Source organism: Lucilia sericata, unplaced genomic scaffold (genome assembly GCF_015586225.1).
Source record: "Lucilia sericata isolate MDLA Ls3-8-SP2 unplaced genomic scaffold, ASM1558622v1 Contig000007F_arrow, whole genome shotgun sequence".
In the NCBI taxonomy this organism is placed as follows: Eukaryota; Metazoa; Arthropoda; class Insecta; order Diptera; family Calliphoridae; genus Lucilia; species Lucilia sericata.
The window spans coordinates 1,084,511-1,107,637 of NW_023994048.1; the positions used below are offsets into that span (position 1 = coordinate 1,084,511).

At 29.7% G+C, this 23,127-nt stretch overlaps 2 protein-coding genes across 4 annotated transcripts in view; one reads left to right on the forward strand and one right to left on the reverse strand.

Moving 5' to 3' along the window:
* LOC119602459 overlaps positions 1 to 23,127 on the forward strand; it is a 278,587-nt gene that overhangs the window by 180,638 nt on the left and 74,822 nt on the right. For all 3 annotated transcript variants that reach the window (XM_037954018.1, XM_037954003.1, XM_037954010.1), the window contains one exon: positions 215 to 423. In XM_037954018.1, the coding sequence (XP_037809946.1) occupies positions 215 to 423 (209 nt within the window). The remainder of the gene's footprint in view (positions 1 to 214; positions 424 to 23,127) is intronic.
* Positions 5,521 to 10,126, reverse strand: LOC119602452. The gene is made up of 9 exons (XM_037953991.1): positions 9,918 to 10,126; positions 9,376 to 9,853; positions 9,218 to 9,319; positions 8,448 to 8,961; positions 6,827 to 8,396; positions 6,445 to 6,520; positions 6,139 to 6,377; positions 5,773 to 6,050; positions 5,521 to 5,702 (listed from the first exon to the last, which is right to left on the reverse strand). The coding sequence occupies exons 1-9, from the start codon at positions 10,060 to 10,062 to the stop codon at positions 5,571 to 5,573; spliced, it is 3,534 nt and encodes a 1,177-aa protein (XP_037809919.1). The 5' UTR covers positions 10,063 to 10,126; the 3' UTR covers positions 5,521 to 5,570.

The following is a 23,127-nucleotide window of genomic DNA, read 5'->3' on the forward strand; positions in this document are numbered from 1 at the left end:
AAGGAGATGAGTAGAAAAATGGTAGAAATAAAACAATATCACTCATTTACTACAAAACTGGTATAATCTAAATACATATGCCTGTACGTGTGTTGCAACAGGTGTCAAATTTTAATCAGAAAATTTTCCATTTAACTGAGCTTTTCATTAAAAGCTATAAAAATGTAGCTTATATTCCCAACGAATAATTATTTTTTATTTCTTCTCTTGCTAGTTTCGACGTACGAGGGAGACAATTTGGTCAGGCGAGATTATGGTCATCACCATTAGCATTCGGGCAACGAGCCTACTTCAGTGTTACCTCACATCCAGCACAATTGAAAATAGACAATGTGCGTTTGGAAGATGAAGGTGTCTACAGATGTAGGGTTGATTTTCGTAATTCACCCACAAGAAATCTGAAAATCAATTTAACAGTAATTGGTAAGTTTTTTTTTACCGAATTATCAAAAAAAAAAAACTACAGTATAAGAAAAATAAAATATATAAATTTATATTTTTTTACATTTAAGAAATATTGTGTTAAAACGATGAAAATTAATTTTCTTATGGGACAAATAATAAGCCTCTGTTAAATGTGCGTGTATAATTTTATTATAAAGCAAAGTAATCGTGAGTATTTTTTAATACGTACCGGATATGTATATACTATAGCTGCCAATAATAGTAACGCCAAACTCCTCAACCTCGTTCAATGCAGGATTATTAATATTGTTATTAAAAATACACACACATAGTTGCAATGCATGTAAAGGAAATATCGGAAAATACAATACAATTGTCTTGCTACAATAAGACAAGCAAATTTTACATACATATGCATGCATTAACGCACATACAAGGAATTTCCAATTGAAAATGATGAAGAAATAAACCAATATAGTTGCAAAATATGATTCTACAACAGTGTGGGAAAAATGTCATGGTATCAGATTGTTTCAGAAAATTTATTTTTATTATAAGTGAAAATACAAACTTAAGTTCAATGTATAAACTTAAGTAAAGTGTTACTTTTGTTTATACGAAAAAGTACTTATTTGTCCCAGCTGAATGAGAATGAAAGAAAAGATGTGTACATACATATTTGCTCAATTTTGTGTCTACTGTACATAACCCATGACAATTGGCTTAAACAGTAAGAAAACATGGAACCAAATATACACTATGCAGTTTCGTGGCAATAAGCAGGAAAGCGTTATAAAAATTGAACAATAAGTTAAAAGGCAATCGAACTTATGTGTATGTAAATCCATAGGTATAACTGTCTCTCTGAGTGTTTGTCTGTAGAATAGTTATGGTATAAATACACATACATATGTATGTATGTATGTATGTATGTATGTATGTATGTATGTATGTATGTATGTATGTATGTATGTATGTATGTATGTATGTATGTATGTATGTATGTATGTATGTATGTATGTATGTATGTATGTATGTATGTATGTATGTATGTATGTATGTATGTATGTATGTATGTATGTATGTATGTATGTATGTATGTATGTATGTATGTATGTATGTATGTAGGTATGTATGTATGTATGTATGTATGTATGTATGTATGTATGTATGTATGTATGTATGTATGTATGTATGTATGTATGTATGTATGTATGTATGTATGTATGTATGTAGTATGTATGTATGTATGTATGTATGTATGATGTAGTATGTATGTATGTATGTATGTATGTATGTATGTATGTATGTAGGTATGTGTATGTATGTATGTATGTATGTATGTATGTATGTATGTATGTATGTAGTATGTATGTATGTATGTATGTATGTATGTATGTATGTAGTATGTATGTATGTATGTATGTATGTAGTAGTATGTATGTATGTATGTATGTATGTAGTATGTATGTATGTATGTATGTATGTATGTATGTATGTATGTATGATGTATGTATGTGTATGTATGTATGTATGTATGTATGTATGTATGTATGATGTATGTATGTATGTATGTATGTAGTATGTATGTATGTATGTATGTATGTATGTATGTATGTATGAGTATGTATGTATGTATGTATGTATGTATGTATGTATGTATGTATGTATGTATGTATGTATGTATGTATGTATGTAGTATGTATGTATGTATGTATGTCAAAACGTTGGATTGGCAAAGCAATTCAAAAGTTTTATTGCAACGACATCCTCTCAACGCACATGCAGACATATTCAAATACGAAAATAATGGGAGAGCTCCAAAACACTTTATTGCAGTTTCCCCATAAGATATTTTTCTCACTTTTATTTAGAGCAGGGTAAATATGTTAAAATAATTTTTATGCGCCAGAAACAAATAATAATATTTATTTGAATTTTTCTTTTAGTATAAGAAAATTATAAAAAAAATTGTCAAAAATTTCTGAAACATCCTAATATAACAACAACCGCACACATATAGTTGTATAACATTTTAAAGCAATTTCTGAATAGCAAAATGCCCACCAACAACATAATATAACTTGGTGATGCGTACCATATTGCAAAATCGAATGTTATCCAGGAAAACTATTTTACAAATTCAACCGATACCATGACACAACCACCATTCATATCCACCACTATCACTACTATAAATACATTTGCTACTATCACCAGCAGCATCGCCACACATATAGGGTTATATCAGAAGAAAATATAAGGAGTATAGAGTAATAATAGTTTTGTTTTTTAACACAAACAGTTCAATCGTATGCATATTTGTATGTATCTAGCCATGCAGTTCGTATAAAAATATAATAAAATCTCTGCAGAACAGTTGTGCGAAAACGCAATAGTTTAACATTTTATGGAATTATTGGATCACAAAGATCCTTACTAAGAGTGAGTTAGAGAGTGAGGCTGAAAATTAGCTGGACAGATTCTAAACTCCATTACGCAAATGATATTTCGTTACAAGAAACCGATTTTTTAAACAAAAAATTACCAAAAACTCCCTTTTTCACAAAGAGCAATTTTATCAACAAAAAGTTACTTTTTCACCAAAAAAAGCGACTTTTTACTAAATTCTAAATCTTGTCAATTTTTTCATCATATACACATGACCTTTTTAAACAGCATTTCAAAAAAGTTGCTTTCGTTTTTAGTGAATAGCATTGAAGTAAAAAAAAGAACAATTTTATATCTATACAAATATGAAACCTTGACTAAGGAAAAACTTCTGTACAATTTTTGTTTTTCATTTTTTTTTTTCAAGTACAATATTCCATTTATACTAGCAATAGAACTTATTGGAATCTGAAAAATTTAACACAAAAATATGTGAATAAAACATGAAAATACCACTACCAACATGTATGTATGTACGCATACATATTCGCAACACCCACTTGGTAAATCGATTAGACACACATACGTATGTATATTAGAGTGTCCCGAGGAACAGTTTTTTTAAGAATGTCATATAGAAATACCTCCCAATCGATGCGTATTAATGTACTGAACACAAGAAAAAAAAATATTTCTTTTTTTGAAATAGCCCTCAGTTTCCTACCAGCGATTGAAAATCCTGACCTTAGTAAAATTTTTGAAAAATAAAATATACCCAATTTTTATGAAATGGGTCTTGACCCATAAAAGTATATACATATATTCTGGGTCCTTATTAAATTCTAAGACGAGCTTGCTATGTCTGTCTGTTCGTCCGTCTGTCTATCTGTTGAAAGCACAGGTACAGGTAAGGTTTGTTTCGTATTTAAAATGAGTAATATCGGTCCACGTTTTCTGATAACCCCCATACAAATGAGCTCCCGAAAATCAACTTTAACTGGCATTACAGTTTTAAAAATACGAGTATAGCGATTCAATTCGACATAAATAAGTTTCATATAAGCCAAAATCACTCTATCAAATTTTGTGGGGATCGGTCCATAATTGCCCATACCCCCCATATTAGGTCCTTTTCAAAAAAAGACTTTAACGCTCATGCGAGTACAGCGATGAAATTCGACATTAAACAATTTTGTGAGAGCCAAAAACTCTCGATCAAATTTTATGAGGATCAGTCCATAATTGACCCTACCCACGATATATGGTACCCTTAAGAAAATGATTTTTACGCTCATTACTGTCACAAAATAGCGAGTACAGCAATGAAATTTGACATGAACAATATTTGTATAAACAAAAATCGTTCTACAAAATTTTAGGAGGATCTATCCATAATTGACCCTACCCCCCATATAAGGGCCCCACCAGAAAATCACTTTAACGCTCATGACTGATATATAGATATCAGTAGATCTATGAAATTCGACATAAACAAGTTTTATTGGAATTTAAATCTTCCTACTTGGACGAAGATGGATCGATAACTGCTCCTAAAATATAAAATTTGGACAAAAAAGATTTGTTTTTAAAAATGAATATTTTTAATTCGGAAGAGCGCGGTCCATACTTAAGCCCTCATTAAAGGCCCTCTTCCAAACAATACCTTGATGTTCATATTATCGATGTTCATATATCGATTAATGTATGATGATAAAATTTAACATAGATCTAATAATAAATTAGAAAATGTTTTCGATAATAACAAAAGCATCGGTTCGTAAATATCAAAGTTTATTTATAAGGAAGCATTCCTTTTCGGCAATGATTTGATGGTGGGTATATAAGATTCGGCATGGCCGAATATAACCCTCTTACTTGCTTTAAATTTATATTACCCTTATAATACTACAAAAGTCGTTTTGCGGACCAGAAATCCACTAACAAAAATTTGAATTATATTCGAAAAGATTGCTTTTTTGAACATATTTTTACTGAGATCAAGATTTTCAATCTCGGGTAGGGAACTGAGGAACTTTTCAAAAAATCGTTTTTTATTTGTTTCGTATTTAGTACATTGAAACGTATCTTTATAGAGATGCTCCTCCTAAAAAGTGGTCCACGGGACACCCTAATGTAAATGTATGCATATATATATTTATGTGTGAATATATTTTATGTCTATGAAGATTCTTTTACATTTTCATATAAATATACACGATTTAAAATATTATTTTCGTTAACAAAAAAATGCCTACATTTTAAAAATAAATCTGAAGTGCCATTAGATTAAAATAAATGGATTTGTGGAAAAAATATTTACAATAGTTATTTTGCAATTATTACAATATTTTATGCAGACAGTATTGTATTTTTGATGCACAAAAAAGCATTTGAGTTTAAAATATTTTTAAAGTCTAGCAATAGAAATTGCTAAAAAGAAAAAAATTACAATAGGGATTTGAATTTAAATTTTTTTAAAGTTGTAATATTAAATAAACTACATATTTTAAAATAAGTAAAAAAAATATATTTTTTAAATGAGGAAAGGAACGTTTATTTCTTACAAAAACTTCATATTTATATGATGAAGTTTTCAGAAGTATTTTAAATGTTTTTATAAATAACTTAAAGGCATTAATAGTTTTTTTTATAAATGTACATTACATATAGTTTATTATAAAACCATAAAAATCAATTCATAAAAATATGACCTTTCCACGAAAACTGTACATATTTAATAAAAAAATATATAAAAAATATTTAGTAATATTTTCCTATGAAAAACTTAAAGGTCTTATTTCACTCAACAAATCTCTGATACAACAAATCAACTTAGGATACTTGCAACGTAAATCAGTGGCAGCAGGATACATCGCAACAATCAAACGATGTAGATCGCTATAAGACTAAAAAAAATATAAATCAATAAATAAATTGGTTTACATTTCATACCATTGTTTATAATTCTTTATATACCTCAATATTTCGCCAGGTTAAATTATAATCTAATTTTATATCATTTAAATCCTCTGTACATAATTCTTGTATATCTACGAAATATGCCTCACCTGGTGTTAGACGCACTTCAACAAGATTTTCCGCTAAGTCTTTATATTGTTGAAAATGTAAAATAATATCACGTCGTTTTGCCAAACGATTCCATTGTGAGAAATTAAATCTCATTTGTGTACTATGAACTGACATACAACAATATGTATGCATTTCATTGGATAAATGTTTCTCGGAAAAGTAACCTATATACGTAGTAATATTTAAATAAAATTTATTTCATAACTGTGTTCCACCCTAAGATATTTTGTTGTCAAATTGTTACTACCGTACCGTTTTCTATATAAAATCTGGCATCATGTTCTGCAAATATATTTAAATGTTTTTCCTTAAAGAGCTTCTTGAATTCCTTGTAATCCTTGAGGGGGTTTTCTATAACCAAATACATTTTGGGGTTACGTACATAAGTTTTTGTGGGTTCGGTGACATGTCCTCTTATGCCATTGGCTGTGATGTATAGAACACATCTTACATATTGGGTATCTAAAGTAAAGACTACCTCATTTTCAGGACTGTAAAGATAAACTATAGCAATTGTATACATATGTATGTATGTACTAGTGACATGTTTGATCTTACTCAGTTTCACTAGGTTCCATATTCCAATATTTAAAGGGGAAGTGTTCATAACGTTTGAAAGCAAAGCCAAAATTACCTAAAAAAACAAATATTTTTGCATATTATTAAAATTCAAGTTCTTCATTGAATTTAGTTTTTATTGACTCATAGATCTGTGCGAATATAAGTAGAGTTTCTTCAATACTATATAGGGGTCATATCGAAACCGGTTTGATATCACTTTCTTTTCTGTAAAAGGTAAAGTCGTATTGTCACCAAATAGTTTTCTTTTTTTCAAGATGTCAAACTTTTAACAGAAGTGTTTCACATTAGTTAATCATAAAAAGCAAACTTTTTCCAGATTATAACTTTTTTTTATCAAAATATTTTAATTTTCACTTACCCAAACGATTTGTATGTAAAATTATCTTACGATTTGCTCTATCAAATTCCGATTTCAAAATATATTTTGTAGTCCAGTGTGAATAAGTTTTTGCTGCAGACTCTTCCGGTTGTGCTTCATCCTTTACTAATATTTCTGAACTAGTTGTATTAAGCAATACATCAGTTTCGAGTGAGAGCTCAGTTTTAGAATATTCAGCATCTATTAATTTCTCTCGTTCCACTGTTTCTTTTTCCCCACGCTTTGACACTAAAGACACTTTAGATTTTCCTTCTTCTTTTAAAGACTTAGCAGTTGTACGCTTTGAACTACGCTGAGAGGTGATCGTACTGCGTAAGGTATGCATAGATGAAGTTATTGCCGATAGTTCCTTTTTTCTTTGCATTTGTCTGATACGTTTATTATAGGTTTTTATTCCAGTCACCGTATTTCTCAAGTCCATTGTCTGACGCACACGTAAGCGATATTTTTTCTTAATATTACTTACAATCTTCAGTAATTGAGCAAAGGTTTCGGGTTCTTCATGGCCTATATGTAGATTTGGATCTCTTAAATAGGACACAATATTTAAGGGCTCTACTTTAGGATACGAGGGAAATAGTCTTTCGGGTTTATTTTGCATGGCCGTAAAATCAAACGTACGTTTGGAGTATTTATTTTGAAAATCTTCATTCTTCGGACGTATTATTTTACCACCTTTACCTTTGGGTTTCTTATTGTACGCCTCGATTTCTTCTTGTTGAACTTCTTGTGGAAATTTATAAGATGAAATAATGCGTGGTACGATGTGTCTTTCCATATGTCTAATTTGAGGTTTTGTAAGCGTGGATGAAGTTAAGGGAAAGTCATTTATGTATAAAGTACCGGTTTTATCGCTAATGCCAATTCGTTCAGAAGGATTCTTTTGTAATAGTGAATTTGCTAGGGAACCTTTAAAGAAACTGGCTTGTGACCTACGCAGACTGCCTGTTAACCGTTTTGTTCTGATTATAAAACTAGCGGTAGTAGTATCGCGAGGTAGAGATAGCTGCAAATCGGCTTCGGAAAACGACTGCAAATTAGTTTTAGAAGATTGATCTATTAAAGTTGGTTGTAGTGTGGTAACTGTTGATGGCTGTTCTACTTTAAGTTTTTTCGTGGGCTTTTTGGTTTTTATTTCCTCCGCGGGTTCTATTTGTGGCTCTTCTATCTTTTCCTGTTTTTGCTCAATTGTTGTTTCAAAATGGCAGGCAATTGGCTCACCCCAATAGCAAAGGTACTCCGGTAAATGTATGGTCACAATAAACCAAGGGCACTCCACTTCAGTATTCATCTTTAAGTTCTCTGCTTCAAAGATAGTCATACGTTTGGTAAGGCGTCTTGTAGTTGGCATTTGTGAAGATTCAGAGATTTGTTTTGTATATGTTCTTAAATCATTTGAAGCTGCTATGGTAACTTCTTTATCCACAACTAATTTCCTCTCCTTTTTATGCCAGGTCATATTATAGCTATTCAAATCATAATGTACAGGCTTTACTACATAATATAATTGATATATGCCGCCCAATATGAAATATTTTTTAAGATTGATCTGTAAAAATTTTACATTATTAAACACATTTGCCTTAATTTTAAAAATTACCTCATCTGATGTTAAATTAAGCAGCTCAGGCTTATAAACAGTTTGTATAAAATGCTGGTATTGCTTTTCTTCTTCCGCCAAAAATTCTTCATAAGTATCGGGAAACACATCATTTCCTATAACGGGTGGTTCTTTGACAGGCTTTACTATTTTCAATTTGCTTTTGGTGTCTTTTACATCTTTATTACGTCCCTTTTTCTTTTCCATTTGCTCTTCGTATTGTCGCATTTTTTCTTCATAATCCATACGAATTTGTATCATTTCATTGCGTTTCTTTTCCTGAACTTCCAATTGCATTATCCACTCATTGACCAGACAATCAGGCAAATCTACTATACCAGCATTGAGATTTTCTGTGGATACTGTAATGGGTTGTTTATAACTTTTGGCATTTTCACTCAAATGATCGAAGTCCATATGAAGGGCTCTAATAACAAGATTTTCTCGTAACATTTTGGATGGTACATGCAGAAGAAGTTTGATCGAGTGAAAATTGGCAAGGAGTCGAGGTTCACTAGAAGTGTATGAAGTTTTTTTTTTTGTAATTTAAACTTAATTTTGTGTTATTATTTACAAAATTCTATTGATTTAATATGGTTCCAATATTAAGCTATATCGAATGACAGGGTTGAGGCTAGTGATTACATTTTCAATTACTATTACATATATAAGTAATTGTAATTGAAGCTTAACAATTACCATTACTTGTAATGGTTGGTAATGATTATTATATACATATATTCAAATAGATTTGCACTATTATTACTAACCTTAAATGAGATATTCTTAGTGCCACATTTTTTAAACACCAAATATGGATTTGGAAATTGTCCGCTTCAAAACAATATTCGGCGGTAATAGCATCTAAAGATCTTTAAAGAATATTTTTTTTTGATAAATTTATAGTCTTAAAAACATTTCCATTTACCTCATTTGCGCCTTTTCTGAACTTATTATGCGATAAGTATAACGATCCATTAAATCCTTTATCTCCTCCTGTATAGCTAATTTACGTCCCACTATATCATGGAAAATTTGTATAGGACATTTAGCTACTTCTATATCGTTATCTAAGAAACATTCGATTTTATGTAAAATTTTTAATGAATTATTAATATAACTATTATATTCTTGACCAATATTTCCCTTCATTTTTGTATTTAATTTACGTCTTGTCAAATCCTCACGGTAAATATTTTGCGTCAAAAGACTTCTCTCATTTATCATTAATAGCCAATTTATGGTACCCTCCACTTTCTCGTTTTCCACATATTGCATTTTATTATAGAAAAGCCGTATATCAGATGGTATGTAAGGTTTGGGTAAAGGATTACACGTAACAAAATCCTTCCATTTATCTTGCAGCAATTCTTTTCCATTAAGCGAGGAGATTTCCAGTAAAGCCTCTATTTTTAAGAAAGTTAAGAAATATTTTCTTTTATACAAATATTTTTATTTGCCTTTACTTACCGTCTATAAAATTGAGAAATTTTCTTAGTTCCATCAAACGATTGGTGTATTTAAGTTCTTTAACTTTTAGTTCTTCTAAAGTCAAGAGTGTATATTCCTTTTCTGAAGCAGTTTTTGTTTTTTTCTTTGCATTTTTTGGTGGCATATTTTGAAAATATTTGTCTTGTTTTCAGAGTTTTAAAGCAACTTAAAAATAAAATAATTTCAAATAATGTCAGTTTATGTAAATTTTTTATAGGGCGAGTCTAAAACTTATTTTTTTAATAATAAACATAAATATCCTTATTTATTTCCATATTCATAATAAATCTTTTATTTTACAAAAGGTTTATAAAGCAAAATTTGCTTTATAAACCTTTGTTTTTTTATAAATCTTTTATAAAATAAAAATTTAATTATTAATGAGATCTTTAGTGTTTAACCCATCAACTTTAAAACACTGACTAATATCTTCTGTTCGTACCCCAAAAACAAATTCACTTATTTTTCTTAACTGTGATTTCCACAAATTAACACGCAACATTGGTCTTTAAAATTCTTTTGCAACAAAAGCCAACTGCCCAACTTTTTTATTCACCCCTTATTAGGACTTCCTATATAAACAATATAAGAGAGTAATTCAAACATTGCTGACCATATGATATCCTACTACGGTTAGTTAAAATATTTTTTTTCTATGTAAAAATTTCTTATTTATTTCCAAACTTTTGAATAAGTTCACTTCTTCACTATCCGTATCACTAAAATAATGATAACGAAAAATAGAACCGTTTCTTATAACCTTCAAACTCAGACGACAACATTTTTTTAACCGAAACAAACTGTCATTGTAAAGTGGTATAATAAATAAAATGACAACAGAAAAAATTTCAGTCATAAAGTAGTTTTACATGTATATGAATATACATACATATGGGGAATTTCGTGTCAAGTGACCTAACTTTAAAAATCGATGTCTTCCGATTTCGATGAAATTTGCACCAACCCAGCAAAAAAATTTTGAAGCTGTTAAAGAAGAAGGGATATTTTCATGATTTCTTTAGTAAGTATTCTATTTAATGCGTTTTAAATACATGCCTAAATTCTAAAAAATTTGTCATCAGTGAAGGCATGAAAAATGAACCCAAATTCACTCATGTAACTCCACTATAGGAATTGTAATATTTTACTGTAATTTGGTATTCTCTTAGGAGATTTAACGAAAACGTGCATTTCATACAATAAAGATTAAAAATGACATTAATTTTTTATTAGATTTTTGTTAAAATTAGTAATATTAAGTCCATTAATAAGAGAAGGAAAAAACCAAGACTGCTTAACGGATTTTAAAACACAATGGGTATTTTTCCTCTGCATGAATTTAAATCCAATCAAAATCAGTTATGTTTTATCTTATTCTATTTTTATCAATATCATGCAAAATGACACGCTAATGTTAAAATCATGCATATTTCCCCTAAATATGAACCAGTTCATTATCAGTTCAACCCATGCATTTACTACTTTTTTTGCACGCCTTTTTTTGCTGGGAAGGTTAGTACTATGGGATAGTAGGCCCATAGTACAAACCTTTACCTAACCGGTCAAGAACTGCCGGAGACAGAGGAGGTTAAAGTTGGATATTTTGGTTATACAGGGTTTTAACTCAAAAACTTTGTTTTTGGAGTTAAAATATTTTATATATATCCCACTCACATCCCACTAAGTAATCACAAAGCTCTTAAAGGCAATGGACTATAAAGCCCTTCAAGGAAATTGTATAAGCTTCCTTTTAAGCAAAAAAGGACCCATTTTGAAAAAAAAATACTAATTTTTTTTTTTTAATAAATTTTTTTTGGAAAGAATGAGGAACTCCTTTGGACAATTTCTGCTAGGACCAATAGATGAAAATTTACACTCATTTGAATAAAACTCTGTATGACCTAAACGTCCAACTTTGACCTTCTCTAAGTCCGGCAGTTCTTGGCCGATTACGCTGAAAATTTGTGTCTGACCTACTATCCAATAGGCCATCGAAAGAAATTTTTAAAGTTGGGTCACTTGATACGAAATGACCCGTATGTATTATTCGGACCGACTATTTTACTTGTTTCTATAGTAGTCATTGAAAAACATAATCCCAAATTACTAAAATATTTTATTACTAGTACATATTATTCTTATTGTCTTTAAGTTTTATTCTCAACCAAATAGCCATTCCTTATAATGAATAATTTTCAATATTTCCACTTTTTTCGCCAAAACACGAAAAAGTGATTTAAATATTTTTTAAATGTTCACAAAATATCAGTTTACACCAAAAAATTAATATCGATTTTTGTGTTGCGTTTTCTCTTTAGTATTTTCTGGCTTAAATGTATTTTGTCTGGAATCTTTTGGCAGCGCGTGTCCATAAAAAAAATTTACTGTAATTACAGACATACAAACACATACATACAGCCCAATAATATTGAGGAGTAAAAAAGTTTTAAATGACGTCGTCTTCTTATAGTTAACCCATTGTTAAGAATTTTTTTTATTTTCTTTTTAACTTTCCTTGAAACCCTATATATTATATTGAAAGCTTAAGTTTTTTGTAAGGAATACAAAGAGCTTGAAAAGCTAGGGATATTCTAAAAGTAGATAGTTAGATTAAATTGGTTTATGTATGTAGGTAGAAAAATTTAACTTAAGTATGTGCTTATTGTAACAAAGTAAAACGTTTTTTAAAATTATGTTTTATTAAATTTGTGGAAAAATAGTTAATCGAAATGTCCTTATAAGTTATTTATATTCACTCCTTACTTTACTTTTTAGCATAATTACTTTTTGATCTGATAGTAAGTCATGGTCTTGAAATGATTGTGTTTCTTCATTAATAATTAGTTTTTTTACTCAAAAATCTTCATTTTAAATATTTACGACCAACCAAGGTTTAAGCCGAAATTTATTTTATATTTTTACTTTATTTACCCTTGCTTTCTTTTAAATCAAACTACCCACTAAAGGTATTTATTTTTTTCCAGCAATACATATACCTATACTTAGTAAAAATATTGTATATGTATGTATGTATATGTGTTTGCAGTATCAATAAATTAGTGTACGTTAGAGTGTCCCATATACCACTTTTTTTGTAGGAATGCCTCTTAAATCTTAAACTACTACGATTTTGAAGAAGCCTGTTCCTCGGGACACTCTAGTGTACATACGTACATGTTTAGTACATTTTTAACTACCATTATCAGCAGTTACAACCTCAGTGTTTGTCAGTTTGTGAATATATTTCCAATTACCCATTGTACTCTCAGCAGCAAAAAAATACAAAGAAGATCTGGAGATGTACATACAAATATTTACATATTTGTGTACCTATGTTTATTTGCATGGGTCGAAATTTTTTTTAGATCAAAAGAATGAATATCCATTAAATAGGCGGACTTTTAAATTAAATGTAGGTATTTTTCTGTAATATAGAATATGATTGGTGCTATGAAAAAGGACATTGTTTAAAAATTAACACTATCTGTTTTTCAATGACTACTATAGAAACAAGGAAATTAGTCGGGCATGTCCGACCATATGATAACCTAAATATATCAGTTAGGACTATGTTTAAGATATGGATTATTTTTCATAAATCATAATGCTTTATTGAAATTTACGTTCATTTTAAAATATTTTTTAAGTGAAGGATCAAATATGGGAAGATTCTCATGTTATTTTTAATGGACCATTGTTTATATAGAAGTTATTTATGGCGAATTTTGTCGTGACACTACTAACAGTTCTGTCGATTTTTGTAATTATACTAGTACAATTTTTCCCTTTTAGCTTAGAAATATACCTTTTTGAGAATTAAGTTTACAAAATGTTACGTATTTAAATCTATATATCAAAGATAAAAATCAAACGATTCAAATCTGCATTCATTTGTTCCAGAAAAATTGTGCTTTCAAAAAGGTACCAAACAATTTACTCGAATTTGGTCCTATTAGGCCTTAGTACTCGAATTCTAAAATAATATACCAATAGCTTATTTTATGTGAGTAAATAAACTACTTTTTCAAATTTTATTTTTTTTCAAATTTTAATTTTTTTGGCTCAATGAGCTTGAATAAAATTCGATTTCCCGTTTTTCCCCTTTTTGGTACTTTTTTCTCCAGTGTAATAGCAAACATTTTGTTTCAATAAATATTACAGAGTTAGTCCATAATTGAATAGGAATACTTAAATAAATCGAAAAAGTTTTCTTAATGTGCTAAAAAAGTACCAAAATACAATTTTCTCCCTTTTACACCCAAAAAGTACGAAACAGGTGCCTCCTAATTTTGGGATATATTTTCAAAATATTTACAAAAATGTTAGTTTGTTTATTAGTTAAATAGTTATAAAGGGCCAAAAAAGGAACTAAAATCACCTTTGTTACACATTTTCACCCCTTAAGAGTACGAATTTCAAAAAAGTACCAGATACATGTGCATTTAAAATTTTTCTTGTATCACTAATATTAGGTAAGATAATTAAGAAAACCTGTTTTACCAGTTTTTTCCCTTTTTTACCTCTAAATGTACCAGTTTCCAAAAATCCATCCTTAGTGAATGGATTTTTACTGTCAAAATTTCATTATTCTAGGTTCAGCCGTTTGGGCTGTGTGATGATGAATCAGTCAGTCAGTAACGCTACTCTTTTATATATATAGATAATAATGAAAGTATTCATTATTTTCCTGTATTATTGTAGAATTTTTTGCTATTATACTTAAAGCTAAAATTTCTGCTAAATGTGATTAGTTCTAAATTATTTTTGTACTAAATGCTTTAATATTTAATAAATCCTCTTTATTATTTTTCCTTAGTACGTATATTGCAATGAGAAAAATTTAACTCATAAATATAACTTTATAAACAGTTTATAAAAATGCCAGTAAGTATATATTTTGTACTCTCTCTCCCGTATGTATAGACAATTATATGAACTCAAAAAATCCCTTTTTAAATTACTAAGGATACGAGTTAAATATTGCCTTTTTAATTATTACAAATAAACAAAAATAAATGTATAAAATGACCCAAAAGGAAATATTTAAAGAAAACTCGAACATTTCTCTTGAATTTTGTTATTATGTAGATAAGTATCAGTAATTATTTCATACATTACATGGAGATACTTACTGGTATAGAACGCAGTATATAAGTAAATTTAATTTTAAATAGTGATTTCAACGAAATAAGATGTTTAACATTAGATATCTTTTTATATCCTTTAATATGCAGTCAAAGTAAAGTTAAGCTGTTGGAAAAATCAAATTTTATTTTCACAAATAATTTAATTGAATACATTTATTGTCATATTTCCTACAGACCCCATTAACAATGCCACCACCGTACATTGTACACACTATTTGTGTACATATAAAATTACATTTGTATGCTATATGACCATTGTAACAAAATATAGTACTATTATTTTTGTTTTCATGCTACAATCCTTTCTTCTTTTAAACATTATTCTGCAGCAGGTTTCTATTTCCTTTTTGTTTTATTTTTTTGCTTCCCATATTTTTTGCACTGCATTACATTTTGCAACAACAGTAGAACAGAACAACAACGACAATGCTACAGAGCAAAAAAAAAAAAGAATGCAACAACATCACACATACAATATACAGCACATACACAAAGCATTAATAAAATGCTCAGAATACTGCAATTTGTCAGAACAACATTGCTACTAGACTAATAGGCGATGCCATATTGCAATGTTGCACAAACTTAACAACAACAACCAGAGAAACAATACGAAACAGAAAACAAGTAAGAAATTATAGTCGGGCGTGGCCGACCATATGATACCCTACACCAATTGCGAATATTAAATGTGATTAATTTTAATAATTACGCATTTCTGTTAATCTTATATAGGTTCCAAATAATGTCTGTTCATGTTCGGTTGTATGCTGACTACACAGAAAAAATTAATACATAACTTGAATGAATTTTGTAATAAATTGAATGAATCGAACATGACTTTTTTTTCCCAAACCATTTTCATTCAGAATATTAAAAGTTCATAAAATGTATGAATTTGTACATTAAAGATTTTTTTTGTTTTTTTTGCTCATTTTTTTGATTTTCATAAAAAATTGGAATAAATATCCGCGTTACCTATTAATATCTTCCATTTTTTAGAAAATAATCACATATTAGCGAATTTTTATGATAAATAAATAAAATGTTGGAAAACAAAATATGAAATAAAAAAACATCAGCATATAGCTAAACATCCATTCTTCAGAAAATGCTGCATGTTACGCGCATATTTCATTGTTTTCAATCTAAAAATCATAAAGAAATAAAAAATTTTCCAAAGAAAATTTCAAACATTTTTTAACAAATAGAAAAATATAAAGAAAATTTGTAATATTTTAAGTCAAGGCTTCTAGATTATGTTTAAAAATATAAAAATGAAAAAATTCATACAATTTAGGAACTTATTCTTAAATATTATTAACTTTAGTCAATGAAAGCAGTTCATAATATTTATGCTGGAACTTTTTTCTGTGTAGGAAAAATAGAAGACCGATTTTAATCATTTTCAACAGCCATCGTCAGTGGATCAAGAGAATAGTATGTGACACATTTTAACAAATTATATTCAAAATTGCGATCTGTTGCGTGCACACAAGTTTTACACGGTCACAAAGACGGACATAGCTTAATAAGGACAAATATTTTTGAGTGCTACAAACATCAACACATTGTGCCGACTTTTGGATAGATAGTAGTATATTAGACGTAGTTAAAAGATAAACGACCGAAATCGGAAGGTCCAGATGTATGGAGGCTAAGGCAGAAATTGAGCCGATCCTTATAAAATGTATTATTGGGAATTATCTATATACATATATAAAAATGAATGTGTGTTTGTTTGTATGTTTATATGTTTGTGTGTTTATATGTTTGTATGTTTGAACGTTATATACTACTAAACGGCTAAACCGATTTTCTTCAAATTTTCACAGCACATTCGTATGTCTGGCAATAGGCTACTTTTTATTTCCGATCATGGCGAAAAATGACAGTGTTATTTATAATTACATATCAAACTTAGTTGTGCCAATTTTTGGGAAGATAGTAGTATATTTATCGTAGTCATGAGCTAAGAGGCCCTAATCGGTAGGTCCGGTTGTATGGGGGCTAGGGCAAAAATTGGTCCGATCCTAATAAAATTTAATGTCGACATTTTATATAAAATGTTTATATAAAATCTATTTGTGGTAAATTTCATATTGATACTAGTGTTTATAAGTGAATTGTGGACATTCAAGTCATTTTCTGAAGGGGATTTTGTATAGGGGATAGGGTCAAATAATGCCCGATCATTATAAAAATCGACAGTGTTATTTATAATTATATCCAACTTAGTTGTGCCGATTTTTGGAGAGATAGTAGTATATTTGACAAAGCTATGAGCTAAAAGGCCCAAATCGGAAGGTCCGCTTATATGGGGGCTAGAGTAAAACTTGGTCCGATCCCTATAAAATTTATTGTTGGGAATTATGTTTATATAAAACTCATTTGTGCCAAATTTCATCGTGATACTACTGTTTATAAGTGAATTGTGGACATTCAAGTCATTTTCTGAGGGGGACTTTGTATGGGGGCTAGGGTCAAATAATGCCCGATCTTTACGAAAATCACTAGAATTATTAAGACATATATAAAACTAAACTTTTCCAATTTTTGTAGAGATAGCAGATCATTTAACATAATTATGAGGTCAAAAGCCCTATTCGGGGGGTCCGGTTGTATGGGGGCTAGGTGAAATAATGGACCGATTTCAACCATTTTCAATAGCGTTCGTCCTTTTACCAAGAGAAGTGCATGTTCCAAATTTCATCAAATTATCTCAAAAATTGCGACCTGTAGAGTGCGCACAAGGTTTACATGGACACACAGACAGACAGACAGACAGACAGACGGACGGACGGACGGACAGACGGACATAGCTTAATCGACTCAGGAAGTGATTCTGAGTCGATTGGTATACTTTAAGGTGGGTGTAGGACCAATATTTTTGGGTGTTACAAACATCAGCACAAACGCATAATACCCTCCCCACTATAGTGGTGTAGGGTATAAAAAATAACTAAAAAAAAAATTGTTAAACAAAAGTAACAAAAATGTATATGTATATAAAACAACAAGAAATAACATACCAAATGTAACATATACAATGTATATGTATATTATACATATATGTATGTATGTATGTATGTATATTAGGGTATGAATTGTTTATATAAAATTTACATGCCTTAGTAACAAAGGCCATGACAATGTAATATGTAGTAAGAAACGTAAAAAGTTGCAGTCAAAAAAGTTCCCTCACTAAATTGAAATTTAGTCTAAATTTTTTAGTCATATTTGATCAAATACCCGATATTTATGAACCAATTTCGATTGCATTAACTAGAAAAATTCTCGAAAGCATGTCCAATAAAATAATCTATAATTTGAAGCTTAAGCTAAGTATTGTCTATTAACTACTTAATGATAGATAAAATTTGTTGTAAAAGTTATTCATAACCCTACTATACACATACATAAAGAGTGTAAAATACTCATACATGAATATAAAAAGGATTTATATGTGTAAAAATGTCTGCATGTGGGGCTATACGAGGATGTATGTATGTGTGTGTTTATACATGTAGCTGGATACGTGAACGGAAATATAAATGCGGTTTACGGTTAACAATAAAAACTACATCAACGTCGTAGTCCGCAATATTTTGTTGTTGTTTTTGCTATTGTTGTTCATCTTGCTGTTGTCGACTTCAACCTACTGCTACAACTGTAACACCAACTGCCACAAATAAATGGAATATAACAAGTAAACATATTAGCCTGCAGCATCCAACCAAGTATGGGTAACGTACTCCTTACATAACCGGGTACATAGGCATACACTTAAAAGTATTACTGTTTCAGTTTGGAAAAAGGCTTTAATGTGAGAAGATTAAAATAAAACTCGTAAAAAACTACCGGCCAAAAAATAATAGCGAAGAACTTATAGCTTACAAACATTCATTTAATGCTCGCTCTCCAGTATGCTGAGTATTATAAAAATGTTGGGGCTGTTCTTTTTTTTCATTTCGTTCCATTTAAGATTGCTAGCTTAAAATCCTTTATAAAGGTGGCATATTCATATGTATGTTTATTTGCACAAAATGTAATTATATTTTTTATGCATACGTGCATATAAAACTGTTATTAAATTCTTAAATAGTACTTCACATACAATCTAAGTGTTGTAGCAATAAAAACAGAACTATTACTATATTAGCGACAATTTTGTTTAATCCGAAGGTCGTGTTAGTGTAAATATGAGAAATATAATAATAATATTTGCAACATATGAAGCAAATATTATGTACCAAAAATAAATCAATTTATATTTCCCATTTGAAATTGTATACCTACAAAAACATTTAAAAAACAAGAAAGAATTTATAGTCGGACATGACTGAGCATATGATACCCTACACCAGTGATTATGTTATACATTATTATTATTTTTTTAATAATAAAGTATTTAATTTAATTTTTTACCTTAATTCAGAAATATTTTAGCAATTTGTTGACAAAAAGGTATTTTCTAAAAGAAGGGTTATATGTGGACAGAGGGTTAATATGGTCCTATCCTTATTAATTTTGGTATAGGGATATACGTCTACATCAGTTATTTATAAAAACAGAACTATTACTATATTAGCGACAATTTTGTTTAATCCGAAGGTCGTGTTAGTGTAAATATGAGAAATATAATAATAATATTTGCAACATATGAAGCAAATATTATGTACCAAAAATAAATCAATTTATATTTCCCATTTGAAATTGTATACCTACAAAAACATTTAAAAAACAAGAAAGAATTTATAGTCGGACATGACTGAGCATATGATACCCTACACCAGTGATTATGTTATACATTATTATTATTTTTTTAATAATAAAGTATTTAATTTAATTTTTTACCTTAATTCAGAAATATTTTAGCAATTTGTTGACAAAAAGGTATTTTCTAAAAGAAGGGTTATATGTGGACAGAGGGTTAATATGGTCCTATCCTTATTAATTTTGGTATAGGGATATACGTCTACATCAGTTATTTATGCAGAATATCATCGTGATATTAATGTTTATTAGTGAATATTGACCATTTTCTGAAGGGGACTTTGTATGGGAGATAGATTCAAATGAGGCCCCATCATTACGAAAGTCAGCGGTATCATTAAGACTTTTATAAAACTAAGTTTTGCCGATTTTTGAAGTGCGACCACTAGAATGCGTACTATGTTTACATGGACAGACGGATGGACGGACAGACAGACAAACAGATAGACAGGCAGACAGACGGATGGATGGACATACAGACAGATAGACATAGCTATATTGACTCAGAAATTGATTATAAGCCGACTATATTTTTGGGTGTTACAAACATCAGCACAAACGCATAATAATGTTGATATCAAAACTGTTACAACTCATAATAAACGAGATATATGTAAAAGACATAATTTTGTGACCTTTGACCGCCAATATCTACTACACGATAAATTTTTCACTGAATAATAAAAATATGAGAAATTCTAAAGTCTTTTTGTTTAATCTATTATCAAGAACATCTTTTATTTTCGATGTGAAAGAGTCTGGCATAAACTTTCAAAGGCGTTTTGCTTGAAAGTTTATATTTATACCCTACACCACTATAGTGGGGAGGGTATTATGCGTTTGTGCTGATGTTTGTAACACCCAAAAATATTGGTCCTACACCCACCTTAAAGTATACCAATCGACTCAGAATCACTTCCTGAGTCGATTAAGCTATGTCCGTCTGTCCGTCCGTCCGTCCGTCCGTCTGTCTGTCTGTCTGTCTGTGTGTCCATGTAAACCTTGTGCGCACTCTACAGGTCGCAATTTTTGAGATAATTTGATGAAATTTGGAACATGCACTTCTCTTGGTAAAAGGACGAACGCTATTGAAAATGGTTGAAATCGGTCCATTATTTCACCTAGCCCCCATACAACCGGACCCCCCGAATAGGGCTTTTGACCTCATAATTATGTTAAATGATCTGCTATCTCTACAAAAATTGGAAAAGTTTAGTTTTATATATGTCTTAATAATTCTAGTGATTTTCGTAAAGATCGGGCATTATTTGACCCTAGCCCCCATACAAAGTCCCCCTCAGAAAATGACTTGAATGTCCACAATTCACTTATAAACAGTAGTATCACGATGAAATTTGGCACAAATGAGTTTTATATAAACATAATTCCCAACAATAAATTTTATAGGGATCGGACCAAGTTTTACTCTAGCCCCCATATAAGCGGACCTTCCGATTTGGGCCTTTTAGCTCATAGCTTTGTCAAATATACTACTATCTCTCCAAAAATCGGCACAACTAAGTTGGATATAATTATAAATAACACTGTCGATTTTTATAATGATCGGGCATTATTTGACCCTATCCCCTATACAAAATCCCCTTCAGAAAATGACTTGAATGTCCACAATTCACTTATAAACACTAGTATCAATATGAAATTTACCACAAATAGATTTTATATAAACATTTTATATAAAATGTCGACATTAAATTTTATTAGGATCGGACCAATTTTTGCCCTAGCCCCCATACAACCGGACCTACCGATTAGGGCCTCTTAGCTCATGACTACGATAAATATACTACTATCTTCCCAAAAATTGGCACAACTAAGTTTGATATGTAATTATAAATAACACTGTCATTTTTCGCCATGATCGGAAATAAAAAGTAGCCTATTGCCAGACATACGAATGTGCTGTGAAAATTTGAAGAAAATCGGTTTAGCCGTTTAGTAGTATATAACGTTCAAACATACAAACATATAAACACACAAACATATAAACATACAAACAAACACACATTCATTTTTATATATGTATATAGATAATTCCCAATAATACATTTTATAAGGATCGGCTCAATTTCTGCCTTAGCCTCCATACATCTGGACCTTCCGATTTCGGTCGTTTATCTTTTAACTACGTCTAATATACTACTATCTATCCAAAAGTCGGCACAATGTGTTGATGTTTGTAGCACTCAAAAATATTTGTCCTTATTAAGCTATGTCCGTCTTTGTGACCGTGTAAAACTTGTGTGCACGCAACAGATCGCAATTTTGAATATAATTTGTTAAAATGTGTCACATACTATTCTCTTGATCCACTGACGATGGCTGTTGAAAATGATTAAAATCGGTCTTCTATTTTTCCTACACAGAAAAAAGTTCCAGCATAAATATTATGAACTGCTTTCATTGACTAAAGTTAATAATATTTAAGAATAAGTTCCTAAATTGTATGAATTTTTTCATTTTTATATTTTTAAACATAATCTAGAAGCCTTGACTTAAAATATTACAAATTTTCTTTATATTTTTCTATTTGTTAAAAAATGTTTGAAATTTTCTTTGGAAAATTTTTTATTTCTTTATGATTTTTAGATTGAAAACAATGAAATATGCGCGTAACATGCAGCATTTTCTGAAGAATGGATGTTTAGCTATATGCTGATGTTTTTTTATTTCATATTTTGTTTTCCAACATTTTATTTATTTATCATAAAAATTCGCTAATATGTGATTATTTTCTAAAAAATGGAAGATATTAATAGGTAACGCGGATATTTATTCCAATTTTTTATGAAAATCAAAAAAATGAGCAAAAAAACAAAAAAAATCTTTAATGTACAAATTCATACATTTTATGAACTTTTAATATTCTGAATGAAAATGGTTTGGGAAAAAAAAGTCATGTTCGATTCATTCAATTTATTACAAAATTCATTCAAGTTATGTATTAATTTTTTCTGTGTAGTCAGCATACAACCGAACATGAACAGACATTATTTGGAACCTATATAAGATTAACAGAAATGCGTAATTATTAAAATTAATCACATTTAATATTCGCAATTGGTGTAGGGTATCATATGGTCGGCCACGCCCGACTATAATTTCTTACTTGTTTATATTGTGTCAGTTTTGTAGTAAATGAACGATATGTACTCATATAGTCCAAAAAACTTTAATATCTCAATTACATTCTCGTTAATAATAATAATGTTTTTTTTCTTTCCCCTAAACTTAAAGTTCCATGAACA

Bases quoted from the DNA above. Each gene is read 5' to 3' on its own strand.
- LOC119602452 (XM_037953991.1), bottom strand. From the start codon at position 10,062: ATGCCACCAAAAAATGCAAAGAAAAAAACAAAAACTGCTTCAGAAAAG. The intron at 9,854-9,917 runs GTAAGTAAAGGC...TCTTAAAAATAG, and splicing joins ATTTCTCAATTTTATAGACG to AGGCTTTACTGGAAATCTCC. The intron at 6,051-6,138 runs GTACGGTAGTAA...CTACGTATATAG, and splicing joins CAGATTTTATATAGAAAACG to GTTACTTTTCCGAGAAACAT.